Below are 21538 nucleotides of genomic sequence, written 5' to 3' on the forward strand. Positions count from 1 at the left end.
CATTAAATATAATTTTAAAGAGGGTTTTAATACTAACCTTAACACGTAATTAAGATAGCATAAGTGTTTGTTCCTGGCAGTCATTTCATCAGCGATTGCTCGAGGTTACTGAGCGCGTATGTGTAAGAGCGAATGTGTGTATGAGAGTTAATGACTGCGCGCGCTCGGGGCAGGGGCGCGCGCACGAGAGAATGAATTCATTCAAATCTGTTGCTTTGGTGAATCTCCACCCGTCGGAGCTCAGAGAGATGCTGTTCCTGCTCCTGCTCCTGCTCCTTTAGAAGGACACCATGACAAATCACTGGGAGAATCGCGACGAGTTACTCAATATTTCAGCTTTGTACGGAGGATGACATTAACACAATATTAAGATGGAATAGCTATTGACACACTTGCGCCATTGAGTGATATTAAAATATGACAAAAGAGATGAGTATAATTACTTTATCTTTGCTCCTGTGTGCTGACCTACTGGATTTCGTTAGAGGTAAGTTTTACTTGAATTATGTATGAAATGAGCAGTCAGCTGTTTTGAGAAGTCAAGCCATATTGATATGGTTTTGTTTTGCACACTTTGGACTCAACGCATTTATGTCCATAACTTTATACTGTAGGCTACAGTTTCAAAGATTTTAGTTGGTTATAAATTCCAAACCAGCTAAAGCACATTTGGACTATTTACCTCCTTGTTCCACTCTATATGAATGCTATATTGATCGAGGTGTCTTTCCTCTCAGGTGCATTTGTCTAATAATTTTGATGGGTGGTTGTTTTGAGGATAAAGCTTAATCTTTTGTCCTGACCCATTTTATGAGGGGTTATCTGCACTCTGAAATAATGAAAGGTCATTGATTGCAGAACAATAATACAGGAATATCTAAGGTTATTAAGAGTAAGCAAGCATATAATATTATTTAATGAATAGTTTTGCGTTTGTGGGTGATTAGAGTTTTTTATTTTTTATTTCATGCCTATGCATTCATAAGAGAGAAAGAGTGCTTATTCTGGACACGAATTAGTAATTGCAACTCCTTACTGTAACTCAATAATGCTGGCTAGCATCGTGTCATGTCTCATTCCCTTGAGTCGGGCACTTAATGTCACTGGTCAGATCATATTAGAGGTACAGAGGCTTTGGGGAGTGCATCATTAGCAGTGTTTTTTATTTATAATGATATGAAAGCAGTTTAACTTTAAGCCTTATAAGTGTTTACCTTTAGATCTGATCTCTATCTAAGGCTTTGTACCATATTCATGGTGCATATGACGATACCCAGACTTGTTTAATAAGGGTTGGAGTGAAAAGTTGACAGAATTGGAAGTTAAACCTAAATTTAAATTATGTTGATTCTTGTACCAGTTTGGTAAAGAGCATGAGTTTACAGCAAAGATGTAACTAAATGTGAAATATTGGTGGAAAACCAAATGTAAAGGTTTAAGAATATGTAATTAAAAACCCATATTGATTGAACATTAATGTGAATATGTGTGTGAGGGCGCATACATGTCTCCCTCATTGTGTATGGTTAGTGTTTAGCGGATATTATTGATGATTTTTGATCAATTTCTCATCACTGAAAGATTTAGATGGCATAATTAATTTATCATCTTCATATAGATAAAACAAATGGTAAACCTGAAATCTTTAATACACTCTAACCTTTTATATGCTTTAATGCATGTTTATGTAATCAAATAGATTACTGAAATCATCTCAGTGACCCAACTAATCCCTGCACATCACCATTAACATTCCCATCCAACTTTGACATTTGACCAGAGATTGATTTTCTCTGATTTCCAAGATTATTTCAGTCTGTAAAATGTGCTTATGTGGAGTGGTAATGACATAAACCCTAAAAAGTGTACATGGTCTCCACTCACTAAGCCTCCTAAAGGACACTCTGTTACGTTTGCTCAATAAATGAAGGCATGATGAAGAAACTGCCTGAGGATCACAGGAGGACATCCCAGACAGTGTCCTGTGCCGCATGTGGGGCGTCCTACAGAATTACTTGGTTGAAGGAGAAAAATACCATGGATTAGGGAAAGAAGAAAAACACAGAAAAAAAAAAATAATCCATTCACTGACGTCATAGTTAAAAAAGCCAATACGGTGGAGCAGTGGGATTTTGTAGGCCAGTGAATTTGTGACAGATTATAGGCCGATTGCCTCCCACTCTGATGCCTGCACTCTTTCAATGGAACTGCAGCACTCAGCAAGACTTTCCACGGTTGTGCAGGATACAGTGGTATTTCGTGCTTTCTGTCTGATGTTTTTACATTTTAGTAACAATTGTACACTAAGCTCCTTCTCTTTATGAAGACAGGGACACTGCTCTGGCAGCAGTGATGGATGGAAGACGTTGAAGAGATGAAATGTAGCTCTAGCTCTTGAAGCATCAAACCACACAAAGAATCCATCCTTGTGACAGCCATTATGTAATACTGTAATGCGCTGAACAATGTGTGTGTGCAACATCTTTTCAAATCCAATCTAGACAGATGAAAACAGATGGGTGTTTGATTTATAGTGTATTTGGTTTTGCTTTGTGTGTGTGTGTGTGTGTGTGTGTGTTTTGTCTCACTTTGCTTTTTTAAGTTTTCCTTTGATTTGTTACTTCACATTTTTTGTAGAGTAGCATTTGTAGTGTATCTTGCATTGCTTAGTTTTTTGTTTAATTTGGTTTCACTTTGCTTCTTTGTAGGGCTGTCAAACGATTAATCGCGATTAATCGCATCCAAAATAAAAGTTTGTGTTTACATAATTTATGTCTGTGTACGGAGTATAATTATTTTCTACTTATAAATACACACACATGCATATATATATTTAAGAAAATGTGTTATTTATATATAAAATATTTATATATAATATAAATTATATATAATATAAATATATATACACAGTATATACATTCAAATATTTCTTAAATATATACATGCATGTGTGTGTATTTATATATAGAAAATAATTATACAGCGTACACACACACATGTATTATGTAAAAACAAACTTTTATTTTGGATGCGATTAATCGCGATTAATCGTTTGACAGCCCTACTTATTTTACTTTTACTATTTTGCTTTGCTTTGTTTTTTGTTGTCTTTAGTTTTGTTAATGTATTTGTTTTGTGAGTTGTTTTATCATAGAAGTGATTATAGTGAAACAGTGTGAAATATAGATATTGTGTTTAGATAAATTCTTCTGGATCAATGTAATTACACTGAATAATGGTTAATCGTTTGATACTAACATGGTCTGCAATACTAGCAGAGTTTGTTAAATAATAGATAATTATGGATACCTGTCAGGTATGCGCTGATGAAAGTGAGGAGATTAAACATTAATGAAACAGCACTGAGACTACATGAACTTCTCACAACATTATATTGGTTTTTGAAATCATGCTTTTTGATCTGAAATATTCACAACTTGGATCAAGAGCTCATTATATGCTATAATTTCACTGTCATTGCAGCATGACCTCTCTTGGGGGAGGTTTATATTGGGTTCTTCAAAAGCACTCTGTTTTGCTAACTTATGACTTAATGGTTTCAGAAATGAGGAGAGCACTAAAATGGGGCTGGGGCTCAATGCTGGTAATTTGAATGGGATTTTAAAGGAGGGCTGTGCAATTTGAGAATGTAATAAAGCATTCAGGAATTGACACATGCTATCTTTTTCCAGGTTATTTAACAGTCACCATTGAGCCTCTCCCTCCTGTGGTTATGGGGGACACAGTGACTTTGAAGTGCAATTTCAGGACGGATGGCAACTTACGAGAGATTGTGTGGTTTCGGGTAAGTGGGGTCCGAGCTTCATCTTTGCATGATAAGCCTTTTCTTTTCAGCATCCTGAATATATATTTGTGTGTGTTTTTCGGTGTGCTAGTTTTTGTGCTTTTTTTTCTTTTTTTTGAACTCTTTTTGGTTGTTGTTCTGTTGGCAAACTGACGTTGTGAGAACAGAAGCTGTCAAAAATATGAAAATATATTCAGGATTAAGATTGAATGCCTCAGTGATTTTAGGACAAGCTGTTTTCATTTTGTCGTCACACAGAGCCATAAGTGTGGCGGGATTGATGAGCTATATGGATAAAACATTCAATCAAAATGTCAGTATGCCAACACATGTCCTTATCCATATCGTTTATTTAATTACTTAGAAAATCATAAATTATCAGCTTTGCTGCTTCTTTCCTCCTCTGAAAATGAGACAAAGGTTCACAATCTAATAGTGACCCCAAAAACTGTTTGGATACTTTAGCCACAATTAAAAATTTATAAATGTCTTTGCATTGGATGACAAAACAGCAGCAATTTTTTTCTATTATATCTTTCAAAATTAAGACAAAAGCCATTCGATTTCCAGGGAATGCATGAACTGATAAAAATGCTACTGTAATCTTAACATCAATGGATGTCAATTTGAATGTAAATGGGGTTGTAAAATGTTAATAGATTATGTCCATACACTGTAAAAATTAAACCGTGATTTTTATGGTAAAAAACCGGCAACTGTGGTTGCCAGAACTTTACCGTCAAAAATACGGTAGCAATGTTATTGGTTTTACAGACTTAACTTAAAGTTTACAGTAATAAACCGTATTTTATTATCTGATATAATGTGAATTTACCGTCCTATTGAAGTATTAAGATCTGTTTTGTACCATTGTAATGCACTAATAACCACCAATCACAGCAGTGATGAGACTCACATGATTAATCAAAGCTCACCATCATGGTAACACATGCAATTTAAAAAATGCAATAAACATTAATTTAACAACATTAAATGTAACATAAAACCCTAATGTACATAACTGATTAGAAAAAAACGAAGAAAACTATGAAGAAACATAGTTATTTCAACAAAAATACATCAAATGTGAAGTGTCACACAGGGAATTGTGGGAATGTCAATTTACGGTTTTTCACTGTAAATTATACAATGAGTTGTTCTTTTTCACTTTCAAAAACTGTAAATTTAATGGTATTTTACAGTAAAATTACATTAAATGTACCATTAGATCTATCACAGTTATTTACCGTATATAGTATGGAAACTTTCTGTAAACCAATTAACAGTTTTTCACTGTAGCATTTTTACAGTCTTTTACCGTTAAAATGACGATCATTTTTTACAGTGATAGTTAATGATAAATCTAAACATAGTGACTGCAGTTGGTTTACAGCATTGAGAAAATGGTTCAGAAAGTTAGTCCTGAGACAAGAACTGGCACCACAGATTTATAAGCATTATTTTAGTCCAAATGTGACATTTTAAACAAATCAAGCATTCTCTATACACAGGGAAAATGTGTAAATGCAAAATGATTTCTCTAAACGTTGACCTTGATCAATTCATGATAGAATATACTGTCATTGTTTTCACAGGTGACTGAAGGTGGAACCTCAAAACAGAAAATTTTCACCTACGACGCCATGTACAACACCAATTTTTCTCACATAGAGGACTTCCGCAGAAGAGAGGACCTTGTTTACCAGTCAACTGTCAGGTTATAGTTATACCCAGCAGAGCTCAATTTATAGTGGATAACACTTGGCTTTCCTCTCAGCACGTATCGAGCTATTTTTGTGACTGCTGTTATGTGTTTAGACAGATTGTTCCTCAATGTTCCCAGGCTCCCTGAAGTTCAGATGGAAGATGATGGACCATATGAATGCCATGTGGGGATCTATGACAGGGCGTCTAGAGAGAAAGTGGTCTTGGCATCTGGGAGTATCACTCTACATGTCATGTGTAGGTTATAAACGTCGTTCACAAGTCAAAAAAAAGCAGAGATGTGCTTCAATATGTAGTTGCATTAACATAAATCCCATTATAATTGATATTGACTGCTTTTGCGTAATACTTTAAAAGCAGTAGTTCACCCAAAAATGAACATTCGAATAATCGTTTACTCACTCTCGATGTTATAAACCTGTATGACTCTTCTGCAGAACTTTAATTATTAAAACATTCATTGTTCAACAAAAATATCTTCTTTAGTGTTCCAAACAAGAAAGAAAGGTTTGAAACTACATGAGGGTTAGTAAAACACTGTGAACTATCCCTTTAACCAGTGAGTACTTTTAAAGATAATCAAATGTGATAATGATAATAGGATATTCATGATTAACTAGGCTTAATTTGATTGAGCAGTTTTTTCTTATAGCTTAATTATAATGTGGCTCAAATGTGGTACCATAACCAAGTTTTCAAATTCTCAGTCGCACATCTCTTTTTATTTGCCTGTGCATGTGCCTTCATGCCCATGAAAATCTGGGAATTCAGCAGGGTATTAATGCAGTTTCCCTCTGCGTGCACTTGTAAATTAATACATTTCAACAGTAATTTGCTGTGACGTAAGTGAGACACGAAGTAGAGTTCATTTAATAGCTAAGAAATGATCATAAAGATTTCACATGGCTTAAATCAAGAGATTAGGTTATTGTGATATAAATCTTGCCTACTAATGCACTTTGCCTATAAACTGAAAGCTCATTAAATGAGGATCTCCTAGCTTGCGGTCTGAAGCACAAAAGAGCCCTTGAGGGAAAGATACTAATAATTACTTTGAATGCTGCGCTGTCATCTCTCCTTATCTCTTTGAGTTGCTGTAGTGTGCTATCGATTTATAATGAGTTTTCAATTGTTTTTCTCAGCTCCACCAAAATCAATATCTGTTGAGGCAGCAAATCAGCCAGCTCGATTCAATCGCTACGAGGCTCAAAACTTCACGCTTGTTTGCATTGTAACTGGAGGAAAACCTGCCCCTGTGGTTAGTAGAAGAATAAAACACCAGCTCTAAATTAAAACTTAAAAAGAATGGACATGTATAAAGCAGAGGTTATTTAATGGAAATGTGTTTCATTGCCTTTTAAATGCTTTTCAATTATTTCTTCCCCAAATTCAGGTGTACTTCAAGAGGGATGGAGAACTTATTGAAGTCCATCCTTTCACATCCTCTGAGAAAGTGGAAAACAGAGGCTTGCTTGGTGCCAAGGATAACCAACCGCTTATCAGCCGAGAACTGGACGATACAAAAGTGCAGAAGTCTCTTTCTTTCCTGGGCCCTTACAGCGAACCGGTGCGTCTGGATAAAGACCGGCCCCAGCGCAGCTACACGTCTGGAGCCCCTAGCCAGGAGGAACCCAGTCCCACCACAGAAGTCATCCCAGAGACTGTGATCAGCCGAGAGTTTCCCCGCTGGGTGCTGAGCTCAAGTCCACTGTACTTTTTCAACCATACGCAGTCTGAGCTTCATGATGGTACTATGGAGGTCCAAGCTACGCTAACCTGGCACCTGAACCCACAACTGGACAATGAGGCTCTGTTCAGCTGTGAAGTCAAGCACCCGGCTCTATCCATGCCCATGAAGGCAGAGGTTACGCTCTGTGAGTGTCAGCTTATGTACATTACCAGATACAGTTGCTGAGGGGTGCACAATATATCGGTACCATATTGGTTATCGGCTGGTATTAGAGTTTTTAATTTTTCCCATTTTTACATTTAGATTACCTTTGCAGTCATCTAACACTCACTTAAAGGGTTAGTTATTCAAGGGGTAGATATTCATTTTTAAATTTGCCAAAGATTACATCTAGCAGCAGAATTTGAAGATTAAAGGGTTAGTTCATCCAAAAATGAAAATTACCCCAGAATTTATTCACCCTCAAGCCATCCTAGGTGAATATGTCATAATCGGAGTTATATAAAAAAATATCCTTGTTCTTTCAAGCTTTATAATGAGCTTTTATTAACCCATGGATACGGCTCGTATGGATTACTTTTATGATGGATGGATGCGCTTTTTTTGGGCTTCAAAATCTTACTATTCACTCCCATTATAAAGCTTGGCGGAACAAGGATATTTTTTTATATAACTGATTGTGTTCGGATGTTGAGGGTGAGTAATTTATGGGATAATTTTCATTTTTAGGTGAACTAACCCCTTTAATCTTCAAATGTAACTCTTAGATGTAATCTTTAGCCAATTTAAAAATTAATATCCATTTTCATTCTGTACACTATAATGTTGTGATGCCTACATTGACTTTAAAAAAGGTTGATTTTAGTCTTTTATTTATTTGAGACAAAATAGTATAGAAGTTTTATGCTAGCCATAACGTGAAAATAATATATAGCCTATAAATAATTATTTTCATGTTATGGTTGACATTAAACTTCTGTACTATTTGTGTAGAATACACAATACCTTTACTCACCCCCTCCTATGAAATAATGACAACGCTTTCATTTCTCATTGTTTACAAGCTGCTCCAAAAGGTCCGAAACTCTCGATGGCTCCAAGCAGAGCGGAAGTGGGAGACACGGTTCGCATCAAAGTAGAGGGATTCCAAATGGGGCCCAAAGCGGTACAATCATTAAAGGAGAAATGTTTCTAGAATATGAAGTGGTGCAAATACATTACTTGCAAATAATGCAACTTAACAGTAGCAGTGATTCGTGTTTTTGTATGAGCGAAATATGACTACTCTAATTTGAATGCATGGAATGCTGTTTTATATTTAGCTATAGCTAATGTTTAACAATTATAATGCCTACCAATGACTTTTGGACATGTCAAACTAATTAATTAAGTTGCTTTTGATGTTTTACAGTAGACCTTAAATGTCTTTGAGAGCTTCTTTTGAAAATTGTTTAATATTCTCTTCAAGTATAAAATATATGAGCAAATGAAAACTGCCAACGGTGTTTAGTAAATATATATAAATTATTTTAAAAAAAAGGTCTCCCAAGATACTCTCATAAATATTTTAGCTTTGTTTGTAATTTTTCAGACTTTAATGCAGACTTTAATATGCTATATACTCTCAGTGTTCAATGCTTTCAATTTCTTAAGTGTTGAATGAATATTCTGACTTTCTCTTTGTGCTGCAGAATGAAGTGTTTCCAGAGCCTCTGTTCACATGGACACGTGTGGGAGGACCTCTGCTGGATGGAAGTGAAGAGAGATTTGGTAAAATACTGGTTCTGGATAGAGTCCCAGCTGAGCTCAACGGCTCGATGTACCGCTGCACGGTCCAAAACCCTTTGGGATCTACCAACACGCACACCCGCCTCATAGTATTTGGTCAGTACCAGACGCATCACAAGCAATTCAAATGGTCTGCAGCCAACACTCAGATGCCTCATACTGTTCAGTTTTTACCTAAGATGTGTATGCTTCACAATGCTGGATTCACATCTGAGCACTCGCGTGCCTTAAAGTGTCCAAACCATTCCCAAACATCCTATTTCTCACAGTGTTTTGTTTGTTCTCAATAATTAAATGCACCATACTGTTCAGTGAGATTCAATCGCTGTAAGCTGTTTATTTCCAAAAGACATCACAGTGTTTGATCAGTAGACTCATAGTGTATGGTCAAAGTCTGTGGTAAATTGTTACGGTCAATTTTTCATAACATTAAATCTTTAAGACTAAAATGAAGAATGCAACCATTTACTGATTTAAAGTTGTAATCAGTAATGTTTTTCCTCATTAAAAGTTTTATACATAAAGAAAATTATGGTATTTTTAAAAATCATGTAAACTCACTGAAGAAAAGGAAGTGTCCAGTCACATCAGTAGCTTAAAGTCACCAAAATCAAAATCGACCATTCCTATTTTTTATTGGTGTATCATAAATGATTTATCCGTGCATTATTATTATTTTATTTATTTACGCGCCATCGTAATCTTTAATCTCTTCTCTGATGGCGTTTACTTGCGCGAGGGCGGGAAAACGTCACTCACATGAGACCGCAGAAATAGCAAACGACAACAATCCAATCAATTCCCAATTAATATAATCAACTCTTTTCTCATCTGAAAAGCCGTTTTCCTCGAATATACGTCACAATAGGGAAGGCAACTTTCGTTTTTTATGTCGACTTTAACAAAAGCTGTTTTATTTTACATGAAGCGGGAGGCCAGTAGCAACATGGCAGCTGCCTTGTTGAGATCACATGACCAGCAAATACTACACAAATTGTGATATCCTAACTGTTTATTCATGGCCGAATGCAAGTAGAGCATGGGTGCATCTGAAATCGCATACTTCCCTACTATATAGTAGGCGAAAAACAGTATGTGTCTGAATTCACATTACTCATGATAAAAGAGTAGGCAAAAAGTACCCGGATGACCTACTTCCTCCGGCGAGATTCTGAGGTGTGCATATGATTACACTTTACTATCCCATGAGGCCACGGGAGAGGATTTATGAAAAACAGTGAAGCGACGTAACTGACGCTGGTAGGATAAGGGCAACATGGCAAATGTAGTATGTCCACATTCATACGGCATATATTCATACTACATAGAACATACTTTTTTAGCGGTCGTGAAGTAATTACTTATTCAAAATAAGTACCTACTCAAGAGAATATGCTATTTCGGACGCAGCCCAAGTCTACATGGGCATCAGTAACTGATAAATGACTTATGTGTGATGATGCATCCACACCACTAGGTGTCAGTATAGGTCCATGATGACCATAATATCAGCAAGTTCAACATAACAAAAATACTAAGGTTACATATTTCTGTTTTTTTTATGCATTTTATGTTTTAACTAAAGCTAAAAAAATTTGTGTGAACAGAAAATCCCAGGATCAAGAAGAAGACTAAAAATCTAAACCGTAAGGAACAAAAACATCCTACACATAAAATATCCTACAATATTCTAGACTCTATTTTCTCACAATGATTGTTGAATCATTTTCAGTTCCCAATTCTTCCGGAGACATGCTTGGACCCTCACTGACGATGTTGCTGTTGTCATTGACTCTTGAGTTGACATGAGCATCATGGGATGCGTTTTTCATTAGTACCCTCTATGATACTATGTCAGCTCCTCTGCCATCTCTTTCGCTGCAGCTACACTATAATCCAGGACTGAGATTGCAGCAGAGAAATATGTGCTCAGAATCAGAACGATGAGCTCAACCCACCCGGACCACCCCATCCATGTGACTACAGTTCAGCTCAGTGTGTTCCGCACCTGTTTTGTCACAATACAGTGACATATTCATGCTTTGACTTCATTTTCTACATTGTATTTGTGCACAGCTGCTTTGCAGAAAAGGATTAGAGTGAAGTGGAATGGGTCGGCCCACATACAGATAATCCTGGACATACATTACAGCTTTCATCATTCTAAACAGCTTATTGTAATGTCATTTCATTAATGTTGTTCCTTAATATACCCGAGCGAGCTGCTGAGTGCAAAATAAAATCACTCAATTGCTTTCAGAGCTGAACCAATTGAAAGTTGAGGATCAGATCACCTACTGCATATGACCTCTAGATGACAGTGTAGATCTAAAGACCGAACACCTTTTTATACTACATAAAAAAAGTCATTAAACCCTAGACTGGTGTTCACTGAGATGTTCCTCAAACAGTTATGTAATGCATTCTAGCGAAATGTCATTGTTTCTACACAGAATACCCAACGAACAAGGTGTGTTTGCTTATTTGCTATTGCAAAACTTGATAAAGAATAAAGTCAAAATTTGAAATCCCCTTGCTTTTTTCTGCTGAAATCCATACAAACGGCAAATCATATGGCTTAAAATTGTATGTGTTTTCCCATTTTAAGTCAACATTCCAATTAATTCTTACAAAATAGTTAATACGTTCATTATTCTAACCTATCTGAACGCTTCTGGTTATCAAGAAGCTTAGCATGTCTAGTCATTTTACATCGGCTTCGAACGCGGCTCGTCCAATTTAGAATTAAACGTTGGAACTATCTGAGCTCGAGTTCGATTGGACAAGCGGCGTTCCAAGAGTGTTTTGCGCACTAAATACCCACGATACCTTGGAGCGTGTTTGCTACTAGCTGGTGAGTGAGGAAATGGAAAAGTCATGCATTCATTTTGGAAATGGGCTACATAGCAAAGTTTTCTGACATTTTATTATATTTTACATTTATTTTATAGTAGGCCTATTTGGATTCATATCTATTTTAGGCATGATATCTAAGGCGTTCTATAAATTTGAACAAACTTTAAATTTGTTGTTTATAAGTTTTGCATAGCTAATTACTATTCACAACCAAGTTGTTTGCCGCCATATTTCACGTCGACACAACATGACAACTCGGTTTTGTCAATCAATGTGGTCGTTAAGGCCGCATCGAAATTCTTGCTCGTGGTATATTGCTTAAATAACCTTCTGAATGACAGTTCTTCCTTTTTAGAGTTTTTTAAATAAATTTTGCGTTGTCTTTCCCCAAAACGTCTACCGTGTTAGAAGAATTTGGATGACAAAATAGATGCGCATTACTAATGAGTATCCCTGCAGTGCTCACGATGAGCCCCTTTAAGTCATTAACAGTGAACAGCATGACTTCTCTTATAATGAGAGGATAAGAGTAGCCTACAGCATAAATTATAAATAAATGTTTTACAAATGATCTCTCAATCTTCGCACTACACTTGCAAGAGTCCCGTCCCGCCTCTTGAGATAAAGCGCACGGAGACTCTCTTGCGTTGTGTGTGTGTGTGAGAGAGAGAGAGAGAGAGAGAGAGAGAGTCGTCTCACATGTGACAGTTCTTCATTTCTAGATAGGTAAGACACTGGCACGCTGATGAACGACCTATTAGACCTGCTCGCACTCTAAGGGACAGCTTCTTTCAGATCAGGAGAGCAGGACGCATTTCCAGTTTCTCAGAGAACTCCAGCGTGCCTTTTGACAGCTGACAAGTTACAAACACACTCCCGACGCACGAGCTCGCTTTACTCGATAGAACTCGGTAAAAAAAAGCGTGGACTGTCTGAAAGTCGCGATGGAGATGAAGGTGCTGGGATGCGCGTTGCTTTTTCCTTTCCAGATCTTCTTGTGCTTATTGAGGGCGATCGTGCGCTTCTTCGCGCGCCAGAAGCGCAGAGATCTGGGCACCGATGTGGTCCTCATCACTGGAGGTGGAAGAGGAATCGGCCGTCACCTGGCTAAAGAGTTTGCCAAGCAAGGAGCAAGAAAGGTAAAGCTTCTGCCTGCGGCGTTAGCGTTTTTATTCAATGTAATGCAATTCTTTATTATGTTAACTATTGCTTTAGTAATGTAAAAATAATTTTGAGTGCTGTCTATTTCGGTCTTGATCTGTGTGCAAATTATACAATGACTTCTAAGGATCGCCTATAGCCTACTTGAAAGGAATTTCAGGAATTTGCTTTTTATTATTATTATTATTATTAATTAAAATGATTGCATAATTTCCAATGAGCAATCTGAGGTTCGTCTCGCGCAACGCAAATTCTAATACTGTAAATATCTAAAAAAAAATTAACAAAAAAAAAAAAAAAAATATATATATAGCCTATATCTTAAGTAAAATTCTAAAGCGGTGTAATATATCTGCAGATCTTTAATAAAATGATACATTATGAGGCTACTTGTCATACGTGTAACTCCGACACTGATCGTAATGAAAGCGCCTGAGCAGCGCACTGTTGTTATGGCAACCTCCTCTGGCGAACGCGAACGCTACTTGTGTTTGTTTGCGTTTATTTTGGCGGCAACAGGTGAGAATATGCGCTGGTTTGTGCTCAGTTTTAGACAGGTTAAATAATGAATTAAAATGGACAGCACTCCTAAAATAAAGTACAAATAATTTATAAATTAGGAAAGAAAAAATGGAAAAGGAATAAGCTGTAAAAGTGGCAAAATGTGAGTAGGACATTTTGATTGGTTGGTTTGTTTATTAGTTCAGCATTAGGCTACTGACAATCAAACAGGATCATTAAGGGTTGTGTTAACCTGATTTACTCACCTTTTTGGCTATGCAAACAGGCCTAGACTTTGAAATGGTGGAGTTTGTTCTGATGGGGCACAGACAGTGTGTGTGTTTTTTAGTCTGTGTAGTCAACAGAAGGTACAGTGACCTGTCGCTGCCCTCATGTGAAGCCTTAAGTTCTGTTTCATATTCCTCCTGCGCACAAACACAGGTGTTTCCTAAGCCTTTATGTCTTTACAAATGCCCAACAATGGGCTGCTGACAGGCAAGGCTGTTTTGTTGAACTCAAATCATGTGTGACTCTTTAACCTTCCAGGGAAGTTCATACTTCCCTGTCCCGAGTGTGTGTGTGGGGGGGGGGGGGGGGGACTGAAATATTATGTTATTTATTATGATTATTGGCAATGAATATAAAAACGCATTATATCTATCCTTCCAAGAATAAAGGAAAACCTCAATAACACTAAAGCACAAGCATCAAGTGTCATGGCTGCTCTACTTTAGTGTGCGTGTGAGGGAGTGAATGTGTATATGTGCTGCATTCATGTGTGTGAATGTGCGCCCAACATGTGTAGGTGTGTGAATGGATCGTTTGCAAGGGGGTGTAGTAGGCAGAGAAGCACCTTGCAGATTGGTTACCACAACCAAGTTCATTGGCAGGTCAGCCAGCTTTTTGCAGAGCAGGGCTGATGATGTCATTTGTGTTATTGTGTGGGCTTCTTACGGCTGAATCCCAGAGGAAAAGAATCAAATGGAAAGCCAAAAGAGCCGATGCTGTGTATGAAAGTCAAGTCAAGCAGACACAAGTCAGGGCCCCTCAATTATATATTGATATATTGATTACTTATGAAGTATTTAACTTTTAGTTCCCTGGTGAGGGGATTAAAATAGGATGAAAATCTTTTCCTTGTAATAGTCTATGAGTTGACACAGCATAAAAACATGGAGAAACATACATTAGTTATGAAGTTCTAGTCAGTCACGTTTATTAATGTAGCGCTTTATACAATACGGATTGTTTCAAAGCAGCTTTATAATCAGGAAAACAATGATCAACGATGTAAACAGAATAGTGTCATTATTCATTGTGAAACATTGTGAAATTCGTCAATTCTACAAAGTTTATGTAGGCTAAATGATAAAGGTGGGAAGGTAAAGGTGAATAGAGGCTGGTACTTTTCATACTCCCAGCTGGGCTTTGGCCCATGCCTGACCCCACTGGGCCAGCACTAATGAGGGGGGCGTTAGGCTGCCCCTCCTTATGTCTCTCGGTGGCTCTGTTGCTTGAACTTTTACTGATTATGGGACACTTACCATGTGCTGTTTGTGACATTGGCGGGACATGAGTCAGGCAGTATGTCACTCAGCACATCTGTTGCTTGCTTGCCCTATTTTACTCTCTCTCTCTCTCTCTCTCTCTCACACACACACACACAGTAATATTTTGTATAAAGAAATTAAGCCATTTTTAATTTCATTGTGACAATATTTTTTATTTTATTTTTATTTTTTTGTATTTATTTATTTTTCATTTCATCCAATCCATTGTCCAACTGCTTGTCCTATGTTGGGTTGTGGGGAGGATGGAATCTATCCCAGCATCTCAGGCCATAGACAGGGAAATGGATTTTAATTTTATTTTTGTATTTTATTTTTTCCATTTTATCTATTCTCTAAACCACAATGTAGGGTTGCGGGGATGTCTCTCGGGCCATAGGTAGGGAAACACTCTGGATGGATTTTTATTTTATTTTATTACTGCAATACAATTAAAATGTGCAGAAGTATTTTACTGTAATGCAAAACATTACATATTATTAAATTGTAATGAGAATTTCTCATAACAATAGTGATAATATGTGTGGAATGTACTGTGACAATGCAAAAAAACAAAAACAATGGTAAATCATTTCGTTAAGAACTTTGTTCTTCTTCTGGTGTGGCCCGGACATGTTCTTGACAGGTTTTGTGAGATTTCCCCCACACTAAAGCCTTGAACACTGAAGGGTTCCTCGGAAGGTCAGAACGTGTGACCGTTTTATGTGTGTATGTTTGTTTATGAGGCAGATTGAGATTGACAGGATGGGGAGGGGACGGGCTCATGCTTGTGTTCATTACCTCTTGCTGACCTTGCTGAGTGATGGATCTAATAGCCAGAGAGTGAACTGACCCTGTCCTCTATCACTCTCACTCGCTCTCCCTAAACCTTGTGTACAATAATACGATAAGGAAATACTTTATTCAGTAACTCCTTAGAGAACTCAGCCTATACATACATCAATGTGTAGCAATCATGCATAATGCATCATAGAGTTGGAGAGTGTTGTCCATCAGCTCACAATGTAAAAATTCCTCTTCCTGTCTTGGAAAGTGTACATGATGTTCTGCATTTGCTTTAAACCAATTATGTCTTTCCTCCCTCAGGTGATTTTGTGGGGCCGCACAGAGAAATGTTTAAAAGAGACCTGTGAGGAGATCTCTATGACTGGAACAGAGTGTCATTACTTTGTGTGCGACGTGGGCAACAGAGAGGAGGTGTACCAGCAGGCCAAAGTGCTCAGGGAAAAGGTATACTCACACTCTGCATGTCTTCTTCCAAGAGCTCTAAAAGGACTTTATAGGGAATAACCCTGTCTCAAACTGCTAGTCTTGTGGCTTTTGCTCAGGTGCGTCGATCCACAAGACCGTAGTGTCTCATTTGTCATTGTAGGTTTCAGAAAGGTGCTCACTAGTCAGTGTTGCCAGACTGAAAATGGAAAGTATCGTACCAGAAGCTCAAAATTATCGTATTTGGAAGAAAATGATCGTCAAACGTACAGAATACAGCTATTTATTGACCAACAACTTTTTGACGCAACATGAAAATGACTTTGTTGCTAAAATATCAACCTCAGCTTGGAAAAAACTGACCTAAGTGCCGTGGAAGGACCGTTTTTTTTTCTTCTTCTTGCAAAACATACAGAGATGACATGTTAGTGATATACAACTTTGTGTACAATATACAAAAAGAACATTAACTTGTGCTCATGAGAGAGTCATTCTCCACGATGATTGGCCGAGAAGACATAACGTGAGATGAGATGGAAGACATGCGTAACACCACGTTCACGTTCTTCTCCCGGTAGACGTAGAATCCACAGCTAGATCAATGAGTATAGAAGCCCTATGATTACAACGACCATCATTTGAACTTGAAGTGTCACACAATTCTGAAATTATCGTACATTATGGGATTTTTTTCATTATTGGTCAAAATTATCGTACAAATATGATAATTATCTTACGTCTGGCAACACTGTCACTAGTGTCCCCTTTGTGGCCGCTAGGGGCTAGGCTAGGTATTTTCAAATCTGTTGATGCCAAAGACCCCCATATATAATGATCTCCTTGCAAGGAACCCCTGTTTATGTTGTTTCCTAAATTAAATAATTTGATGAGTTATTTTTTATTATATTATTCATATTTATATTATTATTATTATATTATATAATGTTTATTATTATTTTGTTTGATTTTTAAAAAAATATATTTTATTATATTTTTCTCTGCTTTGGTATTACCATGTTGTTTCCTAAAATTAAAAAGAAATGCCCTATTTATATTATTTATTATTATTTATATTATTATATTGTACACTTTTTGTTTATATTGTGGTTATTATCTTTTTATTTTATTATATTTTATTATATTTGTTTCTGCTTTTGTATCTATTGTGGTACCATGTTGTTTCCTAGATTTCAATAAACAATTTCTTGACTTATATTATTTTATATTATTTACATTTATTTACATTATTACTATATTTATTTATTTATTTATATTTTCTCTGCATTCTCTTTCCTTTTGCTTGTGTAATTATCAGTAAAATGATAAATTTACTCGTCCACAGAGTGAAGTTTGCTCTAAATGAATGCAATGTGGTCTCACACAGGTTGGGGATGTCACCATTCTAGTCAATAACGCAGCTGTTGTTCATGGGAAGAGTCTAATGGACAGTGACGATGACGCACTCCTGAAGACCCAGCACATAAACACACTTGGACAGTTCTGGGTAAGAGACTAATCAATTTCTTGACTTACTCAATTTATTATAGCACAGCCATACTACAGTAACCACGCTTTGAATCTAACATGAACTCTAGATACTCCTTTGTGTTTTCCAGAACATTTTTCAGTTACTTAACGTTAAGTCACTTGGCATGCTGTAATTCTTGGAAGCGTTCCTCATCATTTAAGTGTGTTTTTGCCAAGAGAGAAAAAGTAACAACATTCCTCACATAGAACAGTCAGAGACAAAACTACAAGAGATATTCACAAACAAAAGCAAAGGAATGATTCTGAAAGAACTAGGGGAAAATTGAAAGTCAAATATTTCAAAGGAAATGGACTGTTTGGAAGATCTAGGCTACACAGTCGTGCTTTTTAGGACACATTCATATTCAATGAGAACAAGAGCTGATCATCTAAAGCTTCAGCTGCAGTAGTAGCTCACGCTGAGGATTGCTGTAATATATTGTTGTTCTAATTTCAAACACATGGCGTTTGCAGAATGCCAGTTTTAAATAGAGTTTTGCATAGAAGCCATCAGATCAAACACTGAACGTGGGCTCATATTTCTGCTGAGCCGGGCAAAATATGCTTGTTGACTTTCACCAAAGGTAGCCTAGAGAATCCTAGACAATTAACACATTCTTGACCCCGAAGTTCTGAAGCTTTCATTGTTGTTGTTGGATTTTCCAGAAGATGGTTGAGGGAACAGAACAATGCGTAATTGTGTCTGTCTCCCCCACAGACCACGAAAGCGTTTCTGCCTCGCATGCTGGAGCTGTGCAACGGACACGTGGTGTGCATTAACTCCATTCTCTCCCTGTCCTCCATCCCTGGAGCCATCGACTACTGCACGTCCAAGGCCTCTTCTTACGCCTTCATGGAAAGCCTGACGCTAGGCCTGCTGGACTGCCCTGGAGTGGGCTGTAGCACAGTGCTTCCCTTCCACACGGACACAGAGATGTTCCAGGGCATGAGAGTGAGGTAATGAGCTGCTGCTGTTGATAAACAAGACCTAGGTGGAATTCAAGCGCTCTATAATTCATGAAATCACCTCTTAGGTTCCCTAAGCTGTTTCCTCCTCTGAATCCTGAGATGGTGGCCGAGCGCACTGTGGATGCAGTTAGGACCGACACTGCCTTCGTTGTCCTGCCATGGACCATGCACTTTCTTGTCATCCTCAAGAGGTGAGACTGTCACTGTTGTAGGAATCAGAGCAGAATAACACTTTGTCATATACAAAACATATTATTATTATTCATAAATTAATTCAAATGTATTATTATAGAATGACTTTTATTATACTATTTTATTGTATTATGTCGGAGCTGATAGCCTCGTGGGGATGGGCGGCATGTAGCGCAGTTGTGCTTCGGGCGACCCGAGTTCGAATCCCAAACCCGCCCCGCAATTCTCTCTCTCACACTTTGCTTTATCTGAATAAAGGCAAAAATGGCACAATCTTTAAAAAAATTTGTTTCTTTGTTCTTGCCTGTTTATTTCAAAGTTTATTACCAAATTTAATGTATTCATTTTATAGATCTAATGCACCAGAGAAACATGCCATCTTTAGAATTTTGTCTTTTAACTTCTGTTTTTGCGGAATCTCTATATTTCTATGGCATCGCTGTCGAACAGTAATTAGCTGGTGAAGTGGATTTACTTGTTAAGCGTTGTAATGTTTGAAGCGGATGTCATAAATGTCAGCAGACTGGGAAGATTTAAAAACGAGCGGTTCATTCATAAATCCGTAAGATCTTACCTTCATGCTGTGGAAATACAAACCGGAAGACAGAACACAATGAGCGCAGCGCTGAAAAGTGGCGGGGCTACATACAGTCAGAAATATATCTGTATCTATATCTATATCTCAGTCAAATGCGGCCTTACTTTTGAGACCACTTCATTGCATAATTCTACAATTTAATATTTAGCAAATTTTTTTCTTCTTCTTTCTTCTCAGCCTTTTGCCACAGTCTGCCTTGGAAGAGATCCACAAGTTTTCAGGAAGCTACACCTGCATGAACACATTCAAAGGACGGACTTAAACTCAGGAACAGCTTGACTGTGAAAAATCATCAAAACCATTTTTTCATGCAAAGCAAGCACTACGTCCAGGAACATCAATCTGTTGCTTTGTGGACGCAAAAAAAAAAAAAAAGACTGTGAAAGGGTCACTGGGAACAGCGTATCAAGATGGCTTGTTTTCCCAAGAACTATGTCTGCGAGTCTAACGTAGATGAATTTGGATTTGGTTGCCCTATACTGGACTGCACACAGGCATATAGGTGAAAGTGTTCCTTGGATATTGTGATAACAAAGAGCACAGACTGATAGAGTTAAGAAAGAAATGGTTCTTAGAATGCTCTGAGGTTTTCATCAGGGTTTTTTGATCTTGTAATGTTGCCCTTGGGAGTTTTATAGATTTTCACTGATTTTAAGAAAAAAAAATTGTACAACACATATACGGCAAATACATATTCTTAAATATATTTCAAAATAAATTGCTAATATAGATGTTAAAAAATGATTTCAGTACGTTTTAGTTATTGGCCGCTTCTTATTTTTCAATCTAAATACTGTGTATTAATATTGTCCAAAACATTTTTTTTTTTTTAAATACATTTTTACATTTACCCAAAATTTATTTTCAAATTGTAAATGTATTTTCTTGCACATTGAAATACATTTTGGAAATGATTTTGGTTTAAAAAAAAATTGTATTTTGAATTTGAAAAATATTTTTCCTTAAGCGGTGCTGTTTACCTCATATATTTAGCATATATTTGAAATATATTTTGAACAGAAAAATGTTTTGTTTCTTTGCCGTATGGGACATGTTTAAAGTAATTCCAGTATGTCTACCTTCATATTAACATCGACGTCAAATAAACAGTATTTGATCTTAAAAAAACCCTGGTGAGTGTTATTTTGTGGGTGTTCATGTGGGTTTGAAAACAGGGAAGTGTCGGTCCCTGGCAGTGTGCTTGTTCTGTCTCTGCCAAAACTCACAGGCATTTCATGGTCAGCATTCCACCGCTGCAGGCCAGCCAATCGTGAGCTCATTGTGCGCTAGGCTGGGTTGTCATAACACTAACTCCACTTAACAGGAAAGCACACTGGAGAGGGGTCAGCCACTGGAAGGCTAATAGATAAATCTAGAACTTGTCATTTGGTTCAGATTTGTCACTCACACCTAGCTGAATAACTGATGTTCGCTTTTGATACAGCTGTATCGCACCAAACAGATTGGTGGGTAATTCAGCGCCTGTTGACAATTTTCTCCTACGCCTCGATTTGCCAATTTGGATGCGAGATCTAAGACCGTGTAACCTCATAAAATCAAATCTACAGGCAGATGTTTTTTCTTTCGCCGTCTCTCCTTCAAATTCTTTCCATGCGGTGCATCCCTGCTGCGGTATTAGAAGACAATAGAGTGCTATCAAAGCCCACTGGGGACTGAAACTGAAATACAACAGGCACAAAGCAGCTATTGCAATTATGCGATTGCCAATTCACATCACATTCTTCATTCTACACATTCAACTGTTATTATGTGACTGAAAGAAAATGTTGCTTTCTGATAAACTATATAAAATAAATAATATACGGGGCTGGGGGGAATAATCACCAGAAATGTTGTATGGCCCAAACGACAAAAACTGAAGAATGAGTTTTGGCATGTCTAACCGCAATGATGGACACTGTTGAGAATGGGATCAGGACATGAAACTG

The 21538-nt window shown here is 37.2% G+C and overlaps 2 protein-coding genes across 4 annotated transcripts; both read left to right on the top strand.

Moving 5' to 3' along the window:
- Positions 1–166: 166 nt before the first annotated feature.
- On the top strand, positions 167–11538 carry igsf21b (immunoglobin superfamily, member 21b). 2 transcript variants are annotated; one of them, XM_079848801.1, is made up of 10 exons: positions 167–487; positions 3693–3805; positions 5401–5522; positions 5649–5767; positions 6673–6788; positions 6924–7404; positions 8285–8385; positions 8912–9104; positions 10616–10654; positions 10741–11538. In XM_079848801.1, exons 1-10 carry the CDS (start codon positions 418–420, stop codon positions 10815–10817), a joined length of 1431 nt encoding a protein of 476 aa, XP_079704927.1. In that variant the 5' UTR covers positions 167–417; the 3' UTR covers positions 10818–11538. The 2 variants fall into 2 exon arrangements, with proteins under 2 accessions (XP_079704927.1, XP_079704928.1); XM_079848802.1 differs by lacking the exon at positions 167–487 and adding an exon at positions 3567–3604.
- An 843-nt stretch (positions 11539–12381) lies between these two features.
- dhrs3a (dehydrogenase/reductase (SDR family) member 3a) lies at positions 12382–20710 on the top strand. 2 transcript variants are annotated; one of them, XM_079848803.1, is made up of 6 exons: positions 12382–13003; positions 16181–16324; positions 17688–17807; positions 18549–18787; positions 18865–18990; positions 19767–20710. In XM_079848803.1, exons 1-6 carry the CDS (start codon positions 12809–12811, stop codon positions 19849–19851), a joined length of 909 nt encoding a protein of 302 aa, XP_079704929.1. In that variant the 5' UTR covers positions 12382–12808; the 3' UTR covers positions 19852–20710. The 2 variants fall into 2 exon arrangements, with proteins under 2 accessions (XP_079704929.1, XP_079704930.1); XM_079848804.1 differs by lacking the exon at positions 12382–13003 and adding an exon at positions 13473–13544.
- The last annotated feature ends 828 nt before the right edge of the window (positions 20711–21538 follow it).

This window comes from Squalius cephalus, assembly GCF_949319135.1.
Source record: "Squalius cephalus genome assembly, chromosome: 18".
Taxonomy (NCBI): domain Eukaryota; kingdom Metazoa; phylum Chordata; class Actinopteri; order Cypriniformes; family Leuciscidae; genus Squalius; species Squalius cephalus.